Source organism: Gouania willdenowi, chromosome 2 (genome assembly GCF_900634775.1).
Source record: "Gouania willdenowi chromosome 2, fGouWil2.1, whole genome shotgun sequence".
In the NCBI taxonomy this organism is placed as follows: domain Eukaryota; kingdom Metazoa; phylum Chordata; class Actinopteri; order Blenniiformes; family Gobiesocidae; genus Gouania; species Gouania willdenowi.
Window position 1 is genome coordinate 5,620,603 of NC_041045.1, and position 27,980 is coordinate 5,648,582.

Below are 27,980 nucleotides of genomic sequence, written 5' to 3' on the forward strand. Positions count from 1 at the left end.
TATAAAAGCTTCTCTGTTTCTTTTGTACATTTCTAAATTATCCTGTGCCTTTGTAAATGAAGTTTTTTTTCTTTTCTTTTTTTCAAACTTCAGTGTCTTTTGATCTTTTCTTTGCATCTTTTTTGATACTTTTTGTAAATTTTGTTGTCAAGTTTGACTTAAAAGTTGCTATAGAAACATAACATTTTATTCATTTTTTATTTCTTGGAACCATTTCTTTTTTTTCTTTTCACTGTTTCAGCTGTTTCTGACAAACACTTCAAATCAGTGTTTTTTCGTGTCTTTTTTTTTTATTGCTACGTTTGTCAACTTTATCGAGCCTCTATATTAACCTTTTCAGTTTTTTCCAGGAATTATTTATCCTTTTTTTGTCTTCCAAATGTGTTGTTCAACAGGATAAGCAGGTATTTGGAGTGACTGCAGTTTAATTTATATATTATGTGTTATTAAGTGTTATTTTTGATCTTCTAAATAACACAGATAAGAAAGATCATACAAAGGTTTTCCGCCGTAAACCTCTCTGTTCTCTAATCGTTCTTTATTTTCTTATAAAAACAAAAAAATGACATGAATGAGACTATCTGATTACAGTGACTGATTATATACAGCAGGGCAAACAGTGTGTACTGATAAGAAACAAATAAATAAACAAAGAGGTTTGAGGTCTGTGGTTGGTAAAATCTCAGGATGTCTTTTGGCACCTCTTTTGGATCCGCTAACGCTTTCCTTCGTCTCATCATCGTCGTCATCATCCTCTTGCAATCGGAAGCTATAGAAAGAAAGAGAAACAGTCTGTAGAATTAGCTACAGAAGGAAAGCACCAGAACACTGCAGTACAACTTCACTTTTAAACACCCAATCTGGCAACACAGCTTCTGCAGCAATGTTTAATGCTTATTAAATACAGGAAAAAGCTGTAAATAGCATTGTGTTTATCCCTTATTTTAATGCAGTTTTTTATTTTTTTTTTTAAAAAAAAAAGTTGTATCTAATTGCAAACACACTGTCACCCATTTGCAATGAATGCATAAATGATGTTGCAGGTTCTCCTTACCCTGCCGCTGCACACAGAGCCTGCGCTTCCTCTCCTGCAGGCGCAGACGTTTGGCCGTATGCAGCGACTGCCGCCCACACACTGCTGTTCACACTGAGCTGAGGAGTCACAGTAGCAGTTATTTTCTGTACTAACATGTTAAAAGTTCATCCAATATTAATGTTTCATTTATATAGAGCTTTTTAAAACAGTCAAAGACACTTTATAATTCAAAATGAAAACGGACAAGAAGATCAAATTAAAAAAAACATAACTGAAACAAGCTGTGACCAAAATCCTGGAAATCTTTTAATTTTTGACAAACTGTTAATGTAAACTGGTAATCACATATTGATTATATCCATTTTGTAGATTTGTGCTGAGAAAATGTATTCTTTTAAAATTCCACGTAGAGAAAACAAATATTAGTAGTTAGACACTAAAAAATTCTCTTAAGAAAACTAAATTCCCTTCAAAATAAAAGAATAAGATATTATTCACCTTTCAACCTTGCATATTCCTGCAACTCACTGAAAATAGGTCCGACCCACCCGAAAATCTTCATTTAGAAGTAAAGAAAGCCGTTTAATTAAAGTGACGAACATTATAGATCTTCATACACATACTTTATTCAAGCTTTATAAATCAACCACGATCCAACATTATCAGCTGTTAAATCAAAGTTAGAAGTACCGCAGAGCCTCATGGGAAATGTAGTGCAGTGAAAGTTTCTGATTTCATTAGCGAATTAGTAAAAGTGTAAACCAACCGAGAACATATTGGAACGGAGTGTTTTGCTATTTCCTATTACTGTTTACTGTCTAGGGGGGGCCTTTGTACTTACGGATCTGACACTGTGCTCCCTGCCATCCTGGAGAGCAGTGGCAGGTATTTGGACTGACACACTCGCCTCCGTTTAGACATTTCTGCAAACAGCTGGCTGAAAGACACAATTAGTTAACGCCTGTGAGAACGCACAGGAAGTGTCCACTATGCTCATTTTTGTCATTATTACTGGTATGATTCATAGGTCGTTTTGAACTTTTCTTTTTCCTGTTTGGTAATTTTGTGTGTTTTTTGGAGTCAATAAAGTGTAATTAAACCCCAAAACCTTTTTTTTTTTGCTGAATACAAATGTATTTGGGTATGACGTAGTGCTGTTGATTGATCCTGGACCAACTCTCAACATTTTAGTCAGTGTTTGAATTTGGCATATTTTTTTGTAAAATGACAGCCCTCTATGGGTTGAAACTCGGCTATTACAATTGATTTTTGCTATTGGCTGAGAACAAGATCATGTGACATTTTGGGACCGTTTGCTAGCCCCGCCAATTTCATAAAAACTTGCACCTGTGGGCTCTACAATCTGTGGTGAGTAGGTTGGATTAAGAGAAGACTGAATAGAGAGGTACATTGAGTAATGAGTAGCTAGTTAGCATCGCATAGATTGTTCATTGGAGATTTTATAGTATAGACTGGGCGTGTCTTTACTGCTTCAGGAGCCCTGCCCATAATCAAGAAATGTTTTGAATTTCCTTCTTAGTGGTAGGTCAGGAGAAAGCAGGGGTATAGTTACTCTTTAAGCCCTTTGCCTTTGAAGATGGCCTTTTGAAGATCTTCAAAGGACATGCTGAGAACCATTGGTCCTTTCATCATGCAGCAGTGCCACCTGCATTTTGTTATTGATAATTTTTGCCAAAATGATGCAGCGTGACTTCTTCTCTTCTGTTGTTCACACTTTTGCTCAAATTTTTCCACTTTTGTTGCACTCACGTTTCTCGCATCGGTCTCCTTGCCAACCGGACGGACAGTCGCAGACGTCTGGACCGACGCATCTTCCGTTGTTCAAACACACAAGCTTACACACGCCTGAACAGGACGAACAGATCAGCACAGGAATCAACATATCAACACATGTCGTAAATGTATAGGATCAGCTGGTACATATGAAGAGCATGCACTGACTTTTCTCACAGCGTCTCCCAGTGTAACCCTGCAGACACAAGCACACGTTGTTCCTCATGCACTGGCCGCCATTTTTACAGGGTGGGCCGCAAACGGCTGCAGGACCAAGAAACACCAAATTACTCTTAGTCAAAAGTCAAAGACTGATGTTTTGAAACGACACTGTGGAGGTTTACCGTTTTGACACTGAGCTCCGTAGAAGCCCTGGAGACACTCACAGATGTTGGGGCGGACACACAGAGCGCCATTTAGGCAGACAGGAGAGCAGAGAGCTGCGGTAAAGAAAAAACTGTTATTACATAGAAATGGGGGGGGGGGGGGGGGGAAATCAAGATTCACATCGACTCACCGTTCTCACAGGATGGCCCGGACCAGCCCGGAGGACACACACACTGGTCTGGAGAAACACACTGGCCTCCATTGTTACAATGATGGCTACACACCACTGGTATTCAACCAGAAAAACTCATTACAATTGCTCTTAAACATTGTTAAAATGCTATTTTATCACATAAATCCCAAACATACTGGTCTCACAGCGAGGACCGACAAAGCCGTATGGACAAGAACAGGTCTGCAATCCCACACAAGTGCCTCCATTTTCACACGGTGACCTGCAAAGAGCTGCACACACACATTCCACATCAACGTATGTGCAAAAGTCCACATTATCAACATTCTTGCCTCATATTTCATGACTTTTCTAATTTGATGGGTACAGTTGATTAAGCATAAAATTATCATGATAATAATTCCTCAACGTACTGAACACATATTGCACACATTGAAGGTCATATGATCAAGATTTGAGTTAAAACTATTCAATATAAATTAATTCTAATTTAAAGGTTTGGCCTGATGGTGGCACTAGAGAACAGGTTAAGGTTTCATTATCAAAGGTTTTTTTTTTTTTTTTTTTTAATCTATTCAAAAAATAAACAAAGTGCCTGACACACAAACTTGGTCAACAATTTTCTAAATTTTTTTCTAAAAAAGTGTTAGTAATAATTTAGGAAAATAGGAGGGTTAAAAAAAAAAAAAAAACCCTTTGTTTTTTCCTTCATTAATATTGGTCATTTGTTTCTACGCTGACATTAATATTGTGATTCTATCGATGGATAATGCGGTTGATGATAAAACTGTTTTACCTTGTTGACACGTCTCTCCATGGTAACCTCTGGGACACTGACAAACATCTGGAGCGATGCACAGTCCTCCGTTCACACAATCCGGATCACAGATCGCTAACAGAGAAAAAAAAAACCAATGCATTGTTTCATTAGTGCTTTCTTGATTTTTTTTTTTTTTTTTTTTTTTTTGGATCTAGTTGGTTTTCTTCTGGCCTGTCTTTGAGGGTTAAAATGTGTGTTTTTGAGTTGTTAATAAGTTGATTTTATTCAGGCACTATTTCTGCCTCCTTTCCTCCCCTTTGTATTTAGGTCCATCTCAAAACCTCTAGTCTACACAAACCTGACATCAATCACTGATTAGGGAATTTCCTCACTACTAAATATCCCAAAGTCAATGAAACAAAATGAATTCCCATCTGAGCCTGAAAATGTAGGAGTGTTGTGGTTTGATGGATTTCATAAAGGTATGTCTCAGACTCCAAGTGAGCCTTTTTTTCTAGATGTGATACAATTAAGATTTTGGACATTTTCATGCTCCCGTCATTGTGGAAACTGTTTTTTTTTTTTTTTCTTCTTTTGAACATTCCCTTACTAAAAACTGTAGATTTCTTCAAAGAAATGCTCAAATTCAATAATTTGTGTATTTCTCAAAGCTGTTGCGGTGTGTGTTTGTGTTGTACCTGAGTGACAGTTGGATCCAGTGTAGCCCGGTTTACAGCGGCATGTGTTTGGTGCTGCACACTCCATGTTTCTACCACACCTATGCCTGCAAACAGCTGTAAACACCATCAGGGGGCGCTATTGAGACATTTAATCTTCTAATTCAAATTAAAAATCCTTGAAATAATAATATTGACCCTTCAAGCACCAAAATCTCAATATTGCCACAAAACATGTGACTCTCCTTTTAAATTATTTAAACAGATTGTGATTGGTTATTGTATTTTATATATATATTTATATGATGAGGTGCAAATAGATCTCTGTATTTGTTGCTATATAAATATACAATGGAATAGATGAATAAAAACTTTCCAATACACCAATTGGTAACACTTTACGTGAAGTATTATTCACAAGGCTGAAATTACGCTGTCATTATTATGACATAACACCTGCCATTTGCATGAATAAGGTGTCATTAAGTGTTGTTCATTACCCTAACCCTTCGTACCCCTAACCCCACTAGATCCCTCCACCTAACCCAAGAAATGCCAACATAGCTCCAAAGGTGTCATAAATTAGCAAACGACACTTAATGACAGCCTTCGTGGCACCTTATTCATGCAAGTGACAGCGTAATGTGTAAAACTATGTATAAAACTTCAAGTAAAGTGTTACCCACCAATCTACAACAAATAATATCTGCCTAAGAAGTACGTATAAAAACACAAAAACCGCTTAAACTAAAAGATGGTGGGTAGTCAGTTCATCCTTACTTTACTCATTTCTGACTTTGTATTTTTACAAAAAGTTGGCGATTATCAACGAAGCATCCCTATGTTCTTTACCTCTGCAGGTTTGCCCGTCCCCAGTGTACCCCGGAGGACACTTCCCACAGTGGAAACCCTCATCCATAGCTGGCTCACATTGGACTCCGGGGAAACATGGCCGATCAGCACAGGTCCTCACATGTCCCCCTGCCGTCGTCCTGCTCTGAACCCACGACTTGGGCCTGTGAGCGTCTGCTTCAGCGTCTCCAGAGGACTCGAACAGTGAGTGGGAAAGGACGGATGGGAGCGGGAAGGTCCAGGGTTTGCTTTTTGTGAGTGTCTGTTTCAGTGGCGTCACTTTGTCTGACAAAACCTCTCCAAACTTCTGTGAAAAGATTCAGGACGAGAAACCGATTCTCAATCTCCGATCAATTATTTGTTTGAGACGATGTTTAAAAAAAAAAAAAAAAAGAATGATGTAAATTTGATGGCCAAGGTCATTTTCTGCTGTATTAGGAGATTAAATCGTGGATTGTTAATCTTAACAAGCAGCAGGTGAGCCATTCCTCTCTGCTTCAGCAGCCATTAATTAGCATACATGCTAATATTGAACTATAAAAATTGGGCACTTTTAGGAGAGCCATTAGCAACTATCCATATTGAGGAGTTGGCAACACTGTTTCCTTGTCATTCTACTATGTTTAAAAAAGAAAGCAGTGTCTGCTGCTATAGACCACAGCATTTCAAAAACCGTGACCATGTTAGCAGTGTTTATTGCTATGAGGACTAAAACGCTAGCGTTAGCCTTCAAACAGCTAACGCTAGCGGCTTCATTCTTATGCTCGGGTTTGTGTAATGTTGTTGGGGTATTTTTTAATCTGTGCAAAGTTTTAATAATGCAAAGTACTTTGAATCATATTTTATATACAAAAAGCTTCATTTAAATAAAGTTATTTTGATTTGCGTCTCAAACAGCAATAAGAGAGAAGCTCAATGGGAAACATTAACTGATGCGGTGACATTTCAAAATGCAAAACTCACTGTTCAAATATAGTCACAAGATGTTTTAAATCATTTATCTGCAATCAAAATTTTCTAGACCAAAAGTTTGAGGATTTTATTTTTGAGGAAAAATCAAGGCGCCTTGTATCAACATTATCGAGGGTCGAGTAAGTGATCACCATTGTTAGCTCACCTTGGAGGTCGTCACGTGAGGTTTTCTGGCGGTAACCGCCTCCCTACGTCCAGTACCGCCCCCCCCTAGATGTCACTGCAGCGAGACGATGTGCATGGTTTCCTCTGGTGACGGGTGACGACAGCAATTTGATCTCACGCCTGCTGGAAAGGTGAGGCAGGTGAAGCTGTGACGCTTTGTTTCCCTGCGTGGATCGGCCCAACTTCATCACCGTCTGCTGCTGGAGGTGAGCAGTTGCTATGGAAACACAAAGTCTCTCAGTACGCAACACCTCTACAGTAGCGATTTACTTTATCTAACCCATGATATGAACATGTACTTGCTCATGTTTAATTTTTAATGTGCTCGCGTAGAACTTTTATGCACTTGCGAAGAAGTATTGCGCTCTTGCGTTGTACTTTAACACACTTGTGTAGTAGTTATGCATAGTTGCGTAAAAACACTACACAATATTATATAAATAATACTTAAAAAATGCTTAAATGAATCAAAGTAGTAATAAAAGTAGGAACACTAAATCAAGAAGCCCAATTAAGTCAAGTTGTTGACTAATAATCTAAACATAAATTTTTTTTTACTGTATTAATAAAGAAAAAAATTGAAAAGTAGGTCTTCAGCAAGGGCCGTAGTGCTGAAAAGTTGCCTTGCAATAGGTTTTTGTAATAATCTTGGTGTTATTAAAAGGCCTGTGTCCGAGGAACTCAGGGTACGTGAGGGATGGTAGAAAAAGGGAGAATCAGAGAGGTAGGACGAAACACAACTAGCGAGACATTTAGAAATGACTTTAAAATCAATTCTCGTCAGAGTAAGAAAACAAAAACCTCCCTTTACCTTCCTTCATGTTCTTTACACAGAAGCGTCCATTGCCGTACAGTCCAGGCGGACATCGTCCACACACGTATCCAACGTATGGTGGCCTGCGGTTGATGCACTGAACGCCGGGGAAACAAGGCCTGCTGGCACACGTTGCCGACACGTTTATGCCTGAAGAACAGACAGACACAAACTTTTATTAGGTTCAGATAACTTGTTTGGATAAATGAACTCCAAAGATCATCTTCGGCAATGATGTCATATACTCCTGAGAAACCTGCTTACGTACAGTGGCCAAGTATTTGTAACAAAGCCAATTAAATGTTATCATTAAGAGGTGCACTAAAGGGCTGAGATTCTCAACTGGTGGGTGGGGTCCAAAAATGGGTTGCAATGGTCTTTGGCATTTAGATACAAAAAAAAGAGAGATTCTGTGCTTTTATTGTGAAGGCCAATTGACGTATTTTACCAAAGTTGGAGAGCGACACTTGTTGAAATATTATAATTAATACACTCGTGCCAACACACAACTTTCCCACTTAGGGATCAGTGATCAGTCCGGTTAACGACTGAAAACTCACCTGGAGCCACTCTTGTACGCTCTAGCTCAAGAGCTGCAGTTGTTCCAGTCATTGTTTTGGACTGGTTTCCAGTTTCTGAGGGCTTTCTGAGTGAAACATTGAACTGAGATCCTGGCCCTACATCCACAGCAACACTCGTGAGTTCCTGGGTCCATCTCCAAGCAGAAGCAGAGGCTTTGTGTCTCAGTTCCACTCTTGTCTTGTCACTTTTATTTGTTTTCTGTGGCTGTGGTTGAACATCTGGAGTAATACGAGTAGCAGGTGTGGACGGAACAGCAGCTGGTTTGAAGACACGCATTAGTTTTTTTTTGCTTATCTGGTCCGATCATGTGCATCCCCTCACATGGAAGTGATCAACCCACTTACCGGTGCAAGTCGTCCCATTTCCCAACATGCCTCTGGGACACGGGCCACAACTATAAGAACCAAAGCTGTTGATGCACCAGGAGCCTGGAAAACAGCCCCTATTTTCACATTCATTGATATCTTCCTGGCACGTTAAACCTGCCGTAGAGCAAATGAAGAAGAACAAGTCGCTGTGGGTAAAGTAGAAGCAAATCTACTTCAGAAGAGTTAAATAAGCTACTGTATCCTTTCACCTTTCAGCCCTGCAGGGCACCTGCACCTAAACCCACTGGCTGAGGTAACACACTCTCCAGCTGAGCACGGAGATGATAAACATCCATCTTCGTCCTCATCGCAGAGTTCACCCTTTGCACCCTCAGGACAGACACACAGGTACTTCCCACTGCCTGTGGAAAAGTTGACGTCGGTCACACATGTTCCGCCTCTTCGACATCCACACGGCAAAATGCTGACCTGTCGGATATTGACACAACTGTGAAAAAAGTCATGCATAATCTCAGTCACCCTCTGCATAAAACATCTTATTATTATTGTGGGAATTCTCTCAAGCCAAGACGTTCTCTACTGGAAACCTTGAGGAGTTCGGCTGGGACTCTAAACTGTAGCACAAGCCCAGTTGAATAACAATGTTTACCTCCACAGTAACGCTGCTATGGGCATTGCATTCATCGGACACTGTAAAGCGGAACGATTGGCTTTCGAGAAGTCTCTCCTCCTCTTCTTCAAGAACCAATGGGACTCTCCAAATGAGAAGACCGGCCGGAGAAAGGACAGCTCCCGCAGGTCCGTCCTCCAGTTGGAAGAGGAGCGCTGAACCTTCCACGTCCGAAGCGGCAAACTGGAAGACAAAGTTCTCCCCGCTGAATGTTTGTAACTCCCCCTGAGGGAGGTGGAAAGTCGGTGGCTCATTGACTGGAAACAGAAGAATTATACACAGATCTCAGAGAGAGAACATTTCTTTTTCTTGTACTACAAGGGACTAATTAATCTGTAGTTTCTGTACAAAAACCCTGTTGATATGTTGATAAATAACTTTTTTCCCATACAATAAAAACAGAATGTACTGTAAGCCTTGTTATGGTCATTTTTATATTCATCATATCCTCAAATGTATGTTCATGTGTACAATTTGTCATGTTTTAATACATGACGACTCCATTACTCGTTACACTTTTGAACACCTGAATCATGATTAAACAGTACAGAGCGTACTCAGTGCACAGAGCCAAGGCCAGAGTCTCTGCTCGCATGCAGCACACACTATCAAGGAGATAAGAGTGGCGACACATCTTCTTCATAACATATACGTCTTCATCATCCTCAAATCTTTCCACTATTGGGCATCTGACTCTCCCCTCCTCCTTACCCCAGAGTGGAACTTTGCTCTTATCTGTATAAAAAGCTTAAGCTTTGAAACTGTTAGGGGGCACGGCACTTCCTTCGGACGTCCGCCTGGACGGACGCTAATTTTGTTCCATCTTGTACCTTTTTTCTTAGTTTAGAATAAACTTTTTTTTATATAAAATCATCAATGTTTCTCCTGGACTCCATCATTCAACCAGAGCAATGAATCATGTCTCCAAATGAGGTCAACCGTAAATTCAGCCGTAACAGCCTTTAAAAGCCTGAATTGGCAATGAACATTATTTCCAAAAATTCAGGATAATACATTCATTGATTTAGCCGTAGTTACGAGTTAGGGTAAAAGTTAATCTGAAGATGGTAACATCGTGATAATCTCAATCATTGAAACAGTCCCGTTTCAATCTTGGCATTTTAGAGACCAATGGATTACCAAAATTTGTATAAGCTATAAATTGCACTGGTATATCGGTCGCTTTTCACAAAGTTTTCCACAAATACTCCTGGAATAATTCACTGGTTAAAGGTTTTGAAACAGTTTCTTTACTATAATCAAGTTTTGAGGAACTGTTCTTCTACAGTCTTCCTCTTTATCCAATCAAAGGAAAAACTGACAATAAACCCATTAGACACTTGCCTAACACTAAGGTCGGATGTCAAGAGAGGTGGAATAATAAGATTAGAGGAGGAAAAAGTCTGTGTTTAGATAATTCCAGCCTTAATAAACCCTGTTGACAAAGATAGCACATGCATGATAAGGGTTAAGATAATGTTTAAGATAAATCTATAGCAAACATCCGTTTTCCAACAAAACCAAAGACTAATGGACTTGTTAAATTCACTGTATTTGGTTCCTAATCCGCCCCTGTGATGTGACTAAACTCATTTCCTCCTCTGAGTGGTTAAGCGGCAGGTCAGGGCATGCTGGGAAACCTAAACCTCTGCTCTTTGATCTGCTAATGGAGACAAACAGGACCACAGTTGGGCGGCTAAAGGAAGCTAAATGTGGTTTCCTCTCATCTTTAAGAGCTACAACCACGTAAAAAAAAGAACAAGCTTTTATTTAACAGCCCAGCAGCAGATAATTAGCTCCATGCAACATCTTCTGCATGTTTGACTGAATAGTCAGCACAACATGTTTAATGTAGCTCCAAAATAAATAACTGATGTTTCTTGCGAAGCCTCAATTAACGAATGGTAGTTCACATATCCTTGCAGCTTGAAACGCAGTGATTCAACTGGGTATTTAAACTTGAACAGGTAATGTAGTTTTTAAATCCTTAAGTATTTTTTTTGTTTAAACCTGTGAATGGGATCCTCCAGCACAAGCAAATTGTATGTTGTTAATCAGGCAAGACGTTTCCTGGCATTCTGTAAATCTGTGCAGTCGACCAAAAAGTTTCATTCCCTTGTACGTACACATCAATCCCAGTGGTCACCTGCAGTCCTGTGTGAAGTACTGTTAAGCCATACTCAAGTAAAAGTATTTCTCTGAAGATGACTTTGGTACAAGTAAAAGTCACAGATGAGTATATTACTACAGCAGGAGTCCTAAAGTATCTCTTATTTTCTGTAATTTAATATCATATGTGGAAGTACAAGTAACGAGTTCAAGTTATTCTAGTTATCTTTTTTGTTTACCATTAAATCTCCATCACAGTAACAGAATGATTGAGTGACGCTTTAATTAAAGGGAACCTTAAACATCTCCAATCATAATGTGTTGATGTCAACATGTTGGTCCAATATTTTGTGGTCCCAGAAGAAAATGCACAAAACAAAAAGTTGGCCAACTCGCCATAAACACAACCAGATTAAAGGATTCAGATCAATGGAATCTCTGATGGAATCCCAGAGAGAACCAGCGGAAACTCTCTGGACTCAAATAAACAGGTTAAAGTACCCGGGTAGTGGACTCCCCTGAAATCATCCAACTGAACCAGTTCAATTTAATAAGCATTTCAGATCCATTTAATTAATCAGATTTACCAGTACTACCACAGAAATGAACCAGCTATGATTCATTCACTGCGTGGCCTACCTTGGTTCACAGACCAGCTGAATCGGGACAAGTTGGGGTCACAGAGCAGGCAAGGGCTGCTGGGGTTGGAGTCTCCGGCTGCAAAGCACATGCTGTCAATGTTGCACGTCTGTTCCTGGAGACCAAAGAACATGAGAAAGCAGAAGAAGATGCACATGCTTTCTGGTTTTAATGGGCTTGTTTTGATTGTAGTCATGTTCTAGGAATGAAGAGCAAACATTCAGCTGAAGATTGTTGATTTCTCTGCAGCTGTCGGACAGAAACACATCTGCTGTGACTCCAGTTAATTCAGTACACTAGAGTTTTGGAAAAATGTCGATGAAACTGATGAGATTAGACCCTGTGACTGTTTAGAAGCTCTTTATTTATACTTTATGTCTGCCTCAGTTATTTGGAGAGTTATGAGCTGTTTGTAGATCGTAAAGTCAGAGTAGATTAAACACTTCAATGCCGGCTTTTCCTCTAATCAGACCATAAACAAATAAGTTCAAGTTTCCCCTACAAGTAGCTCTTTAATGCTTCCTGGAGCCAATAGATGTGTACCTTTAGGTGTTAAAGTTCATCATTTGAACTTTCATCAATGTTACTGGATGAGGGAGGCACACAGAAATGTGAGGGGGCATCATGCATATTTATATTTCATCAAATTATTTTAACAATTTATCATTTTTTTTTCATTTATTGCAATAAGGTGCTATCTAAAAACCTGCCTAGGGCGCCAAATTGCTTAGGGCCAACACTGGTCGGGTTGCTTCTTGGCTCATTAGCATACTATGCTAGCACATATCACGCTCCTACATGGAGATGATAGACAACCCTTTCTGTAGGAGTTACCTTTAACTTACAAAGTCCTGAGCGTGAAGCATCACAGACCTGACAAACCCCGTCGTAAATGGTCAGCACTTTGGCCTGGCTGTACCGGAGGCCGTCATTGGTCACCTGTGAGGAAGAAGTTAGATTTAAATAAAGCATGGATTATGCCTGACTGAAAGATAACATGAACAGTCATGTAATTTATCCCCCGTCACTTCATTTTTCTATGTTTTTGTTTCGTGTTCATTTATTTTTTCAGATTGGGCGATCAATCGCTTTAGGTTCAAAGGCGAATGTCTAAAACATCAGACTGAAAAGCTATTTCACTAAAAAGACTCTATGGGGGTGGAAATTCGAAGAGTTAGCATGATGTGATGAAAACATATGATATGTAAATGCTGATTGGCTGAAATCTGCAAAATGACGGGGATATTACATGTGTTTTTGGCTAAAAGTTAATATTAGTTTAATTAACAATGTTTTATTATTCAACTTTAGACCAATCATCTGAATTATCAATTTCGATGTTTCTATCCTAATTTTTTTCTCTATAAAAAGACTTCTTATAACATAGCTATGATTTGTTAGACTATTAGATGCTTTATTACCGTGCTTATAGCTTTTGTTTGTCAGAACTTTGACTTACTGCCAAGATATTTCTACTTCCTCAGTTGCTGAAACAGGCTTTTGAAAGTGTTTATTAGTGGTGCGCTACAGGGCACTATCGTACTGGACCAAGATCTGGGTACTGACACTGGTCGATGGCCCAGTGGTTGGGGACTAGGGATGTAGAGGCTAGGTTAGAAATCAAATTGTACCATCTGCTCTGAAAGTGGACTTGCCTTGACCTCCCAGCGAGCGTATGGTTTGTCGTCCATCGTGAATTCCTCTTTAACAGCGGCGTTACTCAGAGACGGAATGGTGCAATCCAAAGCCTTGGAGCTCAGGAAGGTGGCAGTGGTTCTCTGTTGCTCTCCTGGTTGCCAAACTTTGTTTATGTACTGAAACAAAAGAAGAGCTTACCACATGTCTATGTTCTTGTCCTGAAAGCTTCTATCTCTTGCAATCTGTCCTACCTTCAGTCTTGTGGCGTGACAGCTGAGATCAGGAGACTCGATGAAACCGAGACCGAAGACTCGAACGCTACGACAATCAAAGCTCCGGATGTCACAGAGTCCGCTATTCTCCAAATCAGTTATCTCCACTGGCTGGCCTTCATATAATACATGAGTATGAGATGTGACAAATCCATTTAGATCAGGATAATTGGTTTTAGAAACAGGGGTCAGTCAGATGTTTATGTGGATAAGACACTAATAATAAAAATAAAAGAAAAGCTCCGCTCAGATACTCACTGATGGCAATGCTGCAGTCATGGAAGCTGTAGTTTGGAAAACACTCACAGCCCCAATCCGTGCACTCTCCCTTTCCACTGCAGAAGTTTGGGCATCGGAGCGCCGTCACCACCTCCCCGGATGCTCTGGGCCAACCAACCATCTCTGAATCCCTACGGGAACGGTTCTCTAGCAGCCACCGCTCGCAGTCGTTCTCTAGGAACGGCAGTAGAGCTTCGTCCCAGCTGAGGTCGTCTTTCAGTTGCAGGTCAAGAATGCAGAGATCCACGGCCTCATTTAGGCGTCGTCCCAGTAGGTTCCCACACACTGTCCCCACCGTGGAGTTAACCAGAGACATCTGACACACCTCCAGGGCTTTGGTTAAGGTCAGGCCGCTTGGAGTGGGCCAGGAGAGTTGCACCTCTGGCCGAGCTTCAGCTAGATGATCCTCTGGAAAGAAGTAGTTGAAGCCCTCCAGATCAGCTTGGTTGAGACTCATAAAAACAGGCTGGAACTCAAAGTGTTGTCTCTTCGGCCTGTCGGAAGAAAGCAGGTCATCCTTTGGACGTCCTTTGAAGACTGACATATTCAAAAAGCGTTCATCTATTTCTACACTCTTAATGTACTCCAGCGTGGTATCCATGGAGGGAAACACAGAGGTAACATCTACATTATCGTATGACACGCATACGTCTGAGTGAGTTGAGGGATTGTTCCTTGTGTCTCCAACAAAATCTTGAGTAGATCTGTATCCGGCCTGACAGCGACAGAAAGGCCTCCGAACTACTTCTTCTGTGCCTGGAGGTGTGCGGTCAAATAGACTTTCCCCAGGAGAGATCCTTATGCGTTCCAAAGAAAAACACACGGAATATACATTATTTTCAAGTATTTCAACCAGAAGTTCAGAAGTTCTGGTTGTTAGGAAAAAAATAGAGAAAAGGAAGGTTTTTTAGTCAATAATAATTTTTTATCTCCTAAATGTGATGTTTTTATCTCATACACAACGTTTTAACTCATATACATTTTCTCTCATAAATATGTTTTTATCTTATAATTGACATTTTGTCTCACAAATAATACATTTTATCTCGTAAAAAATAAGTTTTTATCTCATATTGATATTTTCATCTCATGACATTTTATCTTTACCTTTGTTACTTTTTATCTCATACTTTATTTAATAATGAAGATATTTTATCTCATAATTTTGTTTCATCCTGTAATTACGTTTAATCTTTCACCTCATGCTTTCACCCTATTGTGACTTCATCTCATAATTGAGGTTTTGTGTCTCCTTTCAAAATTATTGTTTTTTTCGTAAATCTGATATTTGATTAAAATAACTATTATTTCTCAACTTCCAAATCGCATAACTCAGATTTTTTTTAATTGTCAGTTGTGACTTTTTAAATCTCATATTTATAATGTTTCTCAAATATATATATATATATATACACAATATATATATATTACATATTCTATTTCGGATATGCACTAATTATCTTTGACTGAAACACGCTTTCATACCTCCAGTCCTCGATAAATTGATGCACGTGATCAAAGCTGTAGGAAAATCCTGCTGGACTGTAGAAATCATTGTTGCTGTTGCGGTCAAAGGTTCCACAGAGACCTCGAGTGTTGCTGAAGTCAATGCTTGGTGCCCTGATAGATAGGCTCATCCCCCAATCAGCAACATCCGCTCTGACGAAGGCCCCAGAGGGAAACATCAACTACAGGAGTGCAAGAGTTATCAATCAATCAATCCGCCTTCTTGTCAAAAAGGGCAATTTTCATGTAACAATCTTGTCATGACAGTCTTTTTTTTAGGTATTAGTCTTAGGAAGTTTTTGTCATTGTGACATTTGTTGTAGTAACGGACATTTTTGTTGTTGTAACGGGCAATTCTCACGCATTTGACGTGTTTGTCATTTATTTTACTTTTTTGCAACAAACATTTTTGTCGTGAGGTGCAGTTTTCAAGTCACAAACTTTTTTGTAAACAATCTAAATTCGGACTTTTCATTCTAAAGGATGTTTTTGTTCTCAGGACATGGGACATTTTAGTGATTGTTGTAAAGAATGTTTTGTGGTAATGGATGATTTTGTCAGAACAAACATTTCTATTGTAATGGCAGATTTCATGTGTTGAGTGTTTTTGGTGTAAACTTATTTGTCTTTCGGCCTTTATTTCCGCAACAGACCTTTTTTTTTATTGCAGTTTTTGTTGTTGTCAAAACAGACGTTCTTGTCATAAACCTTTTTGTTGTAAGGAACTTTTTTGTCCAGCAATATTGGTACATAGGCTAAATGTGGATCACACCATAAAAACTCATCCAATGTTGAATAAATTGCTCTGTTTAGTTCCTATATTGGTAAATCTGATTATTAAAGTCTGTTTATGATTAACAGTCCCTGCCTGAAAAACCAGAAAAAATAGTCTAACAAGTGATCAGAGTGAAAGTCTTCTGATACCTACGGTGACTTTCTTCCCCTGCTGGGACTCCAGCACACGGACTCGACTCCCCTCGTGGTCTCCAAGATTTTTCAGAGTGAGCTTGGGCCTGGTTTCCTGCGGTCGGCCGCTGCACATGTCAAAGATGGCCACTTCGTTCCCCTCTCTGGCTGCAAAGCCGCAGTTGCAGGCGACGGAATAATGTCGGCTGCTGCAGTCCCACTGACGGGTGTGGACCTCAAACTCTCTGCCCAGGCTTTGGTAGAGGACGAAGGTTCCAGTTTGGTGATTCTCATAACGCCTGGATGAACCAAACAAACATGATACAGATAAAGAACATTTCACTGAAATCCCAAGCTGTAGAGGTACCTTCCATCCAGTGTGATGATGTGTGGGTCAGTCAGAGAGTAGCAGATGGAGGTGGGAACATCCTGAACCATGACCTGAGGGCAGATGTCAGGAGAACAAGGATTGGTAAGACAACACCTTGTCACCTCAAACCTACTGCTTTGATGTTTCCGAAAAGCATTGATGGGAAAACACGCCTGCGGGCCATCCTTCAGAGACACAACGTCTAGAAAGTACTCATCACTGTGGGGACTAATCACAATGTAACAGCTGGTTCTGTAAACGTCCCATTAGAACATCAAACAGCCTTTCTTTGAGTTTCATTAAAGTCTGTATGACTGTGTACATGTCAACAATTTGAAACAAGCCTGTAATTTAAGCTAGCCTATTAGAACTGAAAGATCAGTGTCTTTCTGGAGAACATGTTTATCATCCAGGATAAAGATATCATTGTTTTCAAAAGTTTACAGATGACTAAATGGTTCATTTTGATGGACCACTATGAAACGTCGTCTAGAATCTCCACATGGAAAGTTGTTTGATCCCAGTTTGATAGAAATTCCCTGAGACTCACTTTTAGAGGTGTTGGCTTGTAGTTCCTCCACAGTCGAGGTGCAGTAGATCCAGGAACGGCTCCGATGAGGCTCGGGCGGTTCCCGTCACGTGTGAAATCGCTCACGGCGGTGACACGAAACCTGGTCTCTCCGCAGCTGCCGCTGTTGCAGGCGTTTGGCTTTACCTCCACCTGACAGACGGACAGGACCACATTTGAGGCTTCGTGGCCGAGACTGTCTGTGGACGTCAACACAGCGATGGTTAGTGCAGCCTGCGTCTGTAATCTGGGACTTTGATGATGTATGGGAGAGGCCAACAAGAAAGAGGAGGAAAGCTCTACCCTTTGATTATCTCCAACATGCCAATAAGCGGATTGTTTTGGGTTCTTTGTGTCACCTTTACTCCCTCCAAAGCAATGCACTTTTTCTCTTAATCCATAAACTGCTAACATAGTTTTAATCTTAGATGTTCCTTAAGTCACTTTAATCACTTCTGATATTGTCACAAGAAGCTGTCCAACACAAACATCAGGCAATATGACAAGCCTCTTCTTCCCTGCCACAATGCCGTGTGAGATACATCATCTTCAATGCTTTCTATGTTTTGTCCAAGCCAACCGCAGCTGAGATCATAGTGCCTTCTAGTTGCTGTCAACTTCGAACCTTGGTGCATTTTCAATCAAAGTAGAATTCCCTTCCCTGGGGCCTAATTTATAAAGCAATGCCTATGATCCATATTAAAATTCAGCACACCTGCAAGCATTTTTCCTTTTATAAACCTAATTCCACCCTAAATTTTCTTCACACCTCATCAATGGTTTGATGCTCCTTCAACCACATAGAAACCAAGGGAGGAGTAGCACCAGCCCAATTTACAAGTGCAAGGACAAGGTTTCAACAAGGATACAACTTGATCTCACAGTCTCCAAAAACACGTATGACCTGGATCGTTGGTGCTTAAACCCAGAGAGACACCGCAGGGCTGCCCGAGGTCGGAGCTGAAGCAGGGGATCGGCACCGAGCTGTGGACGATCACTTCATGCTCCTCGCCGTTCTCTGCTATGTGGAGCGACTCTGGAGAAAACTGTGAAGGAGGAAGATGACTTGGAACACATCTGCACACTTTTCTGTCAAACCGAACAAATTTCTTTACCTTCAGGCCAGCGTAGAAACTCTCGCTTTCCTTTGGGGCTGATTTCCCGTGGCTGGAGTTGACAGTGAAAGTCGACACGCTGCAGGAAAACTGAGGCAAGACAGACCATTTAATGCCTTCGTTGCAACATGAGCAACCTAATTTTGTGTGGCCTCAAAGCAAAAGCCTTCCAGATCCACACAAAAATGACAGATGAATACACAGAATGACAAAAGTCCATACAATTACTCCAAAAATACACAAAATCACTCTTAGTTGTGGTGGAATAATATACGAAGTATACGATACACGATATTGGATTTTATTTTATTAACCTTTATTAAAATGTTTTTGACACTGAGCTCATACAGACAATAAAGTAAAACTTTTCTTTTTGAAGTGTCTGACTGACAATTCATGCCAGTCTGAAAATAGAACCACGCAAATGAACTAAAAAAACCACAATCTACACACCATAGACTGTTTATGACCAACACACATCGTTAGCTGACCTGTTGAGTAACAGCAACAAAGAGGAGAGAGAGTCAGCATGTTCTTTTCTGTATTAATGCTCAGATTGGCTATTATTCTAAACAACAAGTGGAATGCTCTGATCGAGATGGGCCAGTCACAATCAGGAACTGATTGAGCCTGTGTTTGTACTTCATCAAAACATTTCTGCCCAGATCTTCAACCTTTAAACAAATCCAGCTGTTACATCTACATGCGAGCCAACAAGACACTTTCCAGACCCAACAAACACACCCGGAGTCTGAAGATGAACAGCAAGGGCGTTGTCGCCTCAGTTTTAAGAAGAGGGGATCTGAGGAAATCCACAAACTTTACATTCCAACTCTCTGGACATAAAGACTGTTTCCATCCTTCAAAGTTGACAAAAGCTCCAAGCAGAGATGATGAATATAACTATAAATCAACTCTGATGCATTAAAGCTTGGCACCCAGCAGTCTTCTAAATGTATGCGGTGGCATCTGCATTAATACCTTTAATTCCTGGAAGCTGTGATATATTTCCTCTACCACTTCATCTTCAGTGAACTTACAGAAAAATGGCCAGAAGTTCCTCAAAAGCAACACTTTACAGCTCAGTCCACACTTGGGGGCGAATTCACTAAGATCTGAAATAAAGGGTGGTAAACCAGGTGCGTCCCGAAATCCTTCACCTCACCTGCTGTGGGGAATTCACTAACATTGCACCACAAATAAGTGAGTGCATAAATGCAGGTGAGACTGCCCTATTTAAATGAACATTTTGCTCATTCAATGTGGAGAGTTCAGTGTACAGAAGCTCAAAATGACATTTGAAAAAGTGAAATTAAAGGCAGAGGGACTTCTGTCTGCTGCACAAAAATTCAGAAAACAAAATTAAAAGAAAAATGAAAAAACCCAAAAAACAGTCCATGTAAACAGGCAGATTGGTACAGAAACTGTCCTGTTGATCTGTTGATTCCATTCATCTGAGTTAATGCAGCAACAGAGTCTGTCAGTCAGTGGATCAGCACCATTTGAAGTTGATCTACTGAAAATCATCCAGCAGGTCTGAGCTCCAGAGTAGCGCTGTCACACACACTCTCATATGCGTAAGTTGCGCAGCTGCTCAGCTTGATTCTGGCCAGATGCTCCTGCCATCAACGCAACACGAGAGTTTTACGGTCAAAACGTGGAGAGAAAGACACAGGAGCTCACTGGAGCGTCCGCATAAATCTCCACGCACAGCATCGTCTCTGCACCGCAGCGTCACCAGACCACGCGCGCTGCCTCGGGTGTACATCTTTTTTCCACCCTCACACATACTTTACTCTGCAATTTTGTATTCAGTGGCTGTTAATATTGACTATTGTTTTATTTAGATTATTTTCTTACACTGGAAAGATTAACTGGAGCATTTTTCGCATCTCCGCTGTGTTTTGTGTCAACATTTACTGCAGGGATGATCTCTGTGTGAGTTTGCACCTGAATGTGGGTTGTACTGTTTTCGGCGCATAAAACTGTCACGGAAAACAGTTCCTAGTTTGATGAGTTGCATTGCGCCCACTGCATTGATTTATTTGCATTTCCTCCTCCCATTTTTTAGCGTTCCTTGTGAGATCTGCCTACTTTACATAATCATCAGAGGGACACGCAGAACACGTGCAGTCCTGATTCCCTGGGGTTTGTACCCCTTATTAGCGTGTGGAGTAATACCCCTAAACCTTTAGTGAATCCGCCCCTCAGTGTTAAAAAGTGTCAATTTTATGTGTTGAAACATGAAAATAATGAAATTAGCACATAGAACCTGAAGTTTCAATATTTGAACATGAATTGTTTTTTTTCCTAATTAACTTCCGAAAACAAACACAAACAAAGACACCCTTAGTTCTTTGCTGTAATATTTCTCACATTGGTCATTAATGCTGACATGAATGTTGATAATGTGGCCCTTGAAACAGACAATCACATTTGTGTGTCCCTGCTGTGATAGAAATTGACCATCTCCGACGTGGGCAATAGTGCCACATGCAGCGACGTTCAGTGTGTGACGATACAATCCTCTGTACCTTTAAGGTGAGGTCAGTGTTTGCCACCAATATTTGAGAAACATCAAACTCCATGCTAATGTCCTAATCATTATTTTTTTTGTTAGAGGTCTGGAGAAAAGCCATCCTCCTTCCTCTGCGAAATAAAAGGCCGCCAAAATGAGAACCAGCGTTTGACTTTCCTCGTCCTCACTGTGAGGATCCAAATGTAGATTTAGAGTTTTAAATCCGACCCGTGTGGAGTGAAAAGCTTCCCCATCCTGGAACTGATTTATTTCCACCACCTAACTCAATCCACCTGACAATGTTGTGATGTCAGGCAAAAACCAGAGCAGCAAGATGCTTGCACATGTGAAACCAGTCTGGGAGGAATTACCTTTTCCCCGAGTCTGAAGTGAACACCGTCCATTTCTACCAGGGAGAATGGCTTCAGCGTGGATTCCTGCCTGATCTCAGCTTTCATGCTGTGTCCGATGTGTCGGGCCCAAACCACTTGAAAGCCCAGCGTTTGGCTCCACGGCGGCGGGACAAAGGAGCACTTCAGGTGGACACTGTGGCCGATCAACTCAGGGGTGATGACCGGGCGGGAGGCGAGGGACGGGAGGGCAGCTGAGGAGCAGTCAGAACAACATGGATCATGTTTCAAACTTCTGTCTTTCCTTAAAGTGTCTCACATCTTCCCTCAACCGTTTACATTGAAATAAACATGTGAACTATCAATGACCAAGACACTTTGACCCAATGACATAGCTCTGCCTCTCCACCCTTTGTGCCTTTTGAGTCAGTGCCACTACATGCTAAGCTAAAGCTAAACAGACAGGCCGTTGTGTTTTTTGCGCATTTTTCACACAGTAAATATGTTCTCGGTGGCATTGAAGTCTAATAAAATGGTCAAGTATAGGAGATGTGAGCGCAAAAGGGAAAGTAACAATTTTTGAAAACAAAACAACCATTTTTTTCTTCTTTCTGCCCCGATACTAATTGGTCCACAGATGGGTACAGGTCCCCGTCCCGGTGGTTGGGGAGTGGTTTATTGCCTGGGTGGACGATTTGGTTGCATGAGTATACGTCGGTAATGCGTTAGAAAACCTGATACCGGCATCGATATACAGTATGTGCATCACTATCATAATGTATATTTAAGTTGGTTTCAAGAAACCATTTGTTATACAAGGACAATTTGAAGTGATAGATAAATCTGATAAAACATTCTATTCATTGAGTTCAGTCAAAATAAACTGGTATTTTTTAAATTGGTATTTGGCCGTAGGGGTTGAAAATTATATGGTATTGGCTCAGTTGACAAAAGATCTTCATATCAGTGCATCGACAGAAAAATAATCTAGAAGTACCTTTGCATCGACCGCTGACTTCCACTTCTCCTGGAGGGCAGGGTCTGGCTCCCAAATCTGTGACAACTGCAAGGAAAAGATGACGAAATGATCACTTTCTGCATGGATAACACATGTAAAAGCCTGTGTAATCTCTACAGAGGAGGAGGCACATGTTTATATAGTCTTTTAGAGCCTTCATTTGAACACAGGAATTCACCTTTATCCTTGAGGGATTGTAGGAAAGTACCCAACAAAACAGAACATAATAATATTAGTAACAAACTATACTTAAAAAATGTAAATAAAGTTACACGTTAAGGAGTAAATGCAACAGTGTTTGTATAGATTGTGGTTGTTAAAACATTGTTAAACCTCAAATGGTTAAATGGTTAAACCCTCAATCCAAATGACAAAGACTGCTCAAATGATAGACTATTTTTTGTAATCTTTGCTAGTTTGACATGTTTGATAAAGAGTGATGTAGAAATTACTCAAGAACTCAAACTTTGTCTACGACCGTTCACCTTGGGCACAGTACCCCATGCATCCCTGTGTCGGCTGCAGGTAGTAGACCAGGAAGTTGCCGCAGTTGCGCACGGTAATAGGGATGCGGAAAAGGCAACAGTCCTTCGTACTGCCGTGGTAAAACTGCCACGTGGCGCAGGCAGAAAGCTGACGAACCTCGCCGGTTCTGGGCAAGGACGTGTCCTTCAGCGACAGCCACACAGGAGCCTGGGTTCCACAACGGTTCATCTGCAGATCAACAAAACCATCAAAACAGGCTATTTTTCAGAGGGAATTTGAACTTTGATCAGAGATAGAAACTTTGTCCAGAACATCAATCGCACCCCGGACTGATTTTTAACCACAAGAGACTGTGAAGGGGCAGTCCAAAATTATTAGGTTGGCTTAGCATTTAGTGGCGCTGGCATAGCAGCGTCAAAGAATAAAAGGATGAGGCTATGTTGTAAAAATTGTCTTTTCGGTTTGGTAGAAAAACAAACAATATGGCCATTATCAGCTGATATTTTATTAGACGGATACTTATGGTGGTTCTCTAAGTTTAGATGTTTGTACGGGAAAGTTCCTTACCTCCACACAGGAAGTGGGCATCTCTGCCAGTTTGTTGTTGATCCTGAATCTGTACCAACCCGGCAGCAGGGAGTGGTCACAGATTAGATCCTGGATGGCCGTGTTCTGGATCTCAGTGGAGTCAAAATCCACGCTGCGATAGGAGTTACGTAGAGTACGGTGTCCTGCTGGGAAGCACTCTGGAGCTATGGATGTCCACACAAAGGAATCACACCCAGTTTAAGCTTTTTTTTCTTTCCTTTTTTAATGTTCTTTTTGTTGAAATATACATAACAACTTTTATTTAGAATAGATTCACATTTACCAAAGTGACTCACAAAAAGTCTAAATAAGTCAGATAAGGACTTCTTAGGAAACCATTATGACCAACACCAAAATACTATCCAAAAGAGACCAAAAAAGGCTTTAAAATAACCTTACATACATTAATAAGATTCGTAATGAGGATAAAGTCACAATGGACGAATGAATGATAACAGAAAGGTGTTAAAGGACCACAAAATGTACAACAAAATATCAAATAGATGCCCAAAAAAGACCACAAATTAACCCTAAATAATAAAAGTGACACCAACAGCTTCTGTTTATCATTATAAAATCCACTTTTGGACTGCTGAAATCATTTGGGAGCTTCTCTCTGCTGTAAAATCAAACTGTAATCCATTTCCCATCACTCTGTCCAGGAGAGGAAAGCAGAGTAATCCCAGGAGGTGATGAGATCACTTTATCTCTGACCTTTTCCTGCTGTCATTGCAAATCATCGTTTCATCTGTTAAAAGGGATACTCAACCCAATTTACGAAGACAGCTATTATATGTAACCTTTCCTAGTAGGAGTGAGAGGCCAATTACAAGCTGGGAACTGAATGACACTTAACCAAGCACTAAAACCTCCATAGACTTCTTATGGGAGCGGAAATCACCAAATTGGCAAAGCCCAAATATGCAAGGCAAGGCTATTACAGTACGTCTGTGTGTGAAGATAAAAGTTGATAAAACTGACTGTATTATTATCCTCTAAAGTTCATTCTAGTGATGGGTTGATATTTCTTTACAAGTTTGCACCCTTCTTTACTTGCAGTTAACAAGTCTAAAAAAAAGTCTCCTCCCCACCTTTTAAGACTGTTTTGATAGTCTGTGCTGCGGCTGTTTCATATTACTTCCAAATGCTGTAATTTTTATGGTGTTTGGCAAAGGCAATGGGACATTTTACCAGGATATTTCTCATAGGACAATCATCGTAATAGATGGGTATCTTTAAACTAGCTTGACTTCTTCAACCTTCGCTACTTGCCAATTAAAACCCATCAATCGCATTAGTTAAAGCCTCACAAATAGTAAACAGTTGTTTCTGGCTACAGGTGGACTATGAGATTGCATAGGATCCAGCCAAACAGCTCAGCCAATCAACAAGCTTGTTTTTGAATTATTGGTATGCATCAAGAATGAGCAGTTTGTTGTGCCTGACGGGTATTGCTGTTAGTATGAATGCACACTGAGACTAAATCAAGCTGTCTGTGCCCATTCAATTGAGTCAAGGACAAGTGTGTGGATGGATTTCCTCAAAGGGACTGAATGAAGCACAGTTCCCCCCCTTTGCACTTTATCTAAATGACTAAGAATAACAGACATTCCTGTGAGGGAAGAACCCTTAGACCAGTGGCCCATGACAGGCCTCCTGCTGCTGGATGTGTGATCAAGGCAGCTACATATCTGCGCTTGTCCACACCTTTGACTAAAACTGTTGAAAGTCACACAGAGGAGAACAAACACGATGTCGTAAAAACAGACAGCAGACAGTCACTGCCAGCGATCGGAACCCTAAACACGCACTTCCAGACGGCCTGTTGAAAACAAATGGCTTTGTTTACACTGTGTCTACGCCTCGGCTGAGTGCAGAGAAGGTCGAAGGTCGCCCAAACAACCTGGAGGACGAACGTCAGGTCTCGGGCTGCCACTGAAAGTCATTGGATTAATGAGTTTACAGAGTAGGTGGGGAGGAGCTAATGAGGAGATCACACTGAGAGGGAGGCCTCAAGTCCAGATGTGCAGGAAATACTGAGGTTTCCCAGGAAAGGAGATTAATGAATGCTGCCAACAATGAGATAGGCTGATAGTTTAACACCTTGTCAAACAGCTGCATTGTATATCAATCATAGTTTCTCAGCATATACACAACCAGTCAAAAGTTTTAGAACACCACACTTATTCCTTTTTTTTTTTTACTGGAAATTATTCTGTTTATTGTGTCATTGCACTCTGAAATGAAAGCATAGAACAAATAAGCAATTTGAGTTGAAAAATAAATCATATCATCATAATCAATGTTTGTATTCTAAACTTTTGACTCATCAAAAGTACAATGTTCCATCACTGCTTTTATGCAGACAGAGGGGGTTGTAAGTAGCCACAAAAAGTTGGAACACCTGTAGAAATTAGTAGCACCAGCTTTCAAGGCTGATTCAACCTTCATTGCTGCAGAACAGCTTTAAATTTTGAACCCACTCCTTATTTGTATAATTCTGAAATGGACATTATTTTTCAGTTTTTTTCAGAAAAGCCGGCATAAAAGTTGTGCAGTTTTGTAAGTCACACACAAAAACCTGCGACTTATGCACTAAAAAATATTTAGCAAGACCTTGTTTTAAAATGTGAAGGTTTTTATTTTTTATTTTTTGGAATTCAATAATCCTATCCAATTTTAAGTCTTCTCCTATAGCCTAAAGCGTTAATTGGTACATTTACACATAAATACAAAATATGAATTTTATATATAACACATCTTTAAGCACAATCTAATATTGATAATTATGCATTCATCTAAATGTAGTTATAAATGCTTTTTTGAAGCGTGTATTTGTTTTACATTACATACAAAATACAAAAATACTACTTCACGCACACAAATGTGAGGTTTTGGTTTTAAAACAAGTGAGGATTACAGCTGAACTTTATTATTTATGTGCAAGAGTTAATTTCAAAGTTTGCTTGCAAAACAATTACGTTATGTTTTTTTTCTTTTTTTTCAAAAATATACTTATAAGGAAACAGGCTGCAACATTTGTCTTTAGTTCGATTTTTCTGCAAATGTGATGTTTGTGAAGTCTGACAGCTAAATAAAAGCCACCTTTTTGTCAAGCTGTAGTTTTCCTTTGAAATCCTATAGACCTCCAATTTTTCTTCTTTTCTTAAAAAATGAAAAAGTCGATAGACAGATAAACAGGGCTTTCCTACTTTTAGACGCTCAAATCCTGCATCCTTATGTTGCCTTAGATAAAATGCTGTAAGCCTAATTTACCAAAAATAAAAAATAAGTCCACAGCACTGCTGTTTTAGGGTTTTAAAGGTTTTCATTAAACAGGGTTAAAACCAGTGCTTCTATGCTTTTACTTTGAAGGGGAGTTGTTTTAAACGCAGTTCTGACCATGCAGAATTAGAAGTAAGTGCTAATTGCTTTTCCAAAGCTAAACTGTTATTCACAATGATTGACTATTTCCCTAATTATGACAATCAATGAAATTTTCCCTTGATTTGATCACATCTTGTAACTAAAGGAAAGTTTTTGGGGGTTTGAGAACCACTGCTTTATGGTTTCCTTATCTCAGAAGTTCTCAACTTGTGGATCTGGGCACAGAAGTCGGTCGCGGACCTGCTCTTCAAGGGTCGCGAGCATTTGGTAAAAAAGTAATAAGGTCTGTTTTTTGTTTTGTTTCTATCTTAACATTTTGTACTTAATTCATTGTTTTTGTTTGTGGCAAGTGTTTTTAAAATGAAAACGTGTAAAAGTGAAATGTTTTAAATGTTTTTTAATGCATTACTGTCCACATAATAATAATAATAATAATAAGTTATCAATCCTTTTGTAGAAAATGCACACCCCTCATATCTGTAAAAGTTTAAATGAATTCTTATTTTACCTGTTAAATTCAATTTATTCAACATTATTTGTTGTGTTCAAACATTTAGTATCTTTTTTTTTTTTTTTTTTTAAAAGCTGCAGAGAACCAAAGTTATGCATTTGAAAATTAATGAAGCTATAAAACACATTTTTTTTCCACAGATGTGTAGAATTTGAACATTTCCTTCTTTTATTTGGGTTCAAGTAATGATAATGATGATGATGATGATGATGGGTCCTGACTCTGGTCCAGCTGAGAACCAAAGCCATTATTGAGGCTTTCACTGGTATTTTTCTTCAAAGCTGCAGTTTTCACAGGTTAATTAACTCGCCTTTTTCAAACCATTTGCAGACCAACTCACCTTGATGCGTAAACGCTCCAATACGCGCGACGCACAGCAGCAAAATGCGTAAAATTCCCAGACAGAACATGACTGTGGCTTCCTCAGACCCGGACCTGCTCAGGATCCTGATCCCATTGGAGGAGGCTTTGGAAAAGTTAAGGAAAGCGGCGCAGAATGAGGAGTTTGAAAGTCTTGGGGCTTTCCAGTGTGCAGGATGAGAGGAGGAG

General features: G+C 40.0%; 1 protein-coding gene across 1 annotated transcript; it reads right to left on the minus strand.

Moving 5' to 3' along the window:
- Positions 1-600: 600 nt before the first annotated feature.
- Positions 601-27,952, minus strand: si:ch211-246m6.5 (von Willebrand factor D and EGF domain-containing protein). The gene is made up of 33 exons (XM_028472539.1): positions 27,772-27,952; positions 23,513-23,697; positions 22,945-23,173; positions 22,439-22,504; positions 21,463-21,695; positions 18,574-18,663; positions 18,363-18,504; positions 17,441-17,658; positions 16,888-16,961; positions 16,543-16,819; positions 15,594-15,796; positions 14,088-14,905; positions 13,809-13,945; positions 13,575-13,733; positions 12,754-12,858; positions 11,920-12,034; positions 9,151-9,428; positions 8,750-8,969; positions 8,517-8,654; positions 8,151-8,429; positions 7,588-7,740; positions 6,803-6,993; positions 5,640-5,946; positions 4,809-4,904; positions 4,147-4,242; positions 3,527-3,622; positions 3,348-3,443; positions 3,175-3,270; positions 2,999-3,094; positions 2,807-2,902; positions 1,878-1,973; positions 1,055-1,152; positions 601-769 (listed from the first exon to the last, which is right to left on the minus strand). The coding sequence occupies exons 1-33, from the start codon at positions 27,839-27,841 to the stop codon at positions 749-751; spliced, it is 5,574 nt and encodes a 1,857-aa protein (XP_028328340.1). The 5' UTR covers positions 27,842-27,952; the 3' UTR covers positions 601-748.
- Between the last annotated feature and the right edge of the window lie 28 nt (positions 27,953-27,980).

Coding starts and splice junctions, on each gene's coding strand:
- si:ch211-246m6.5 (XM_028472539.1), bottom strand. CDS start 27,841: ATGTTCTGTCTGGGAATTTTACGCATTTTGCTGCTGTGCGTCGCGCGT. Junction 23,698..27,771: donor TGGAGCGTTTACGCATCAAG/GTGAGTTGGTCT, acceptor GGACATCCATAG/CTCCAGAGTGCTTCCCAGCA. Junction 3,444..3,526: donor CGGTCCTCGCTGTGAGACCA/GTATGTTTGGGA, acceptor GTTGAATACCAG/TGGTGTGTAGCCATCATTGT.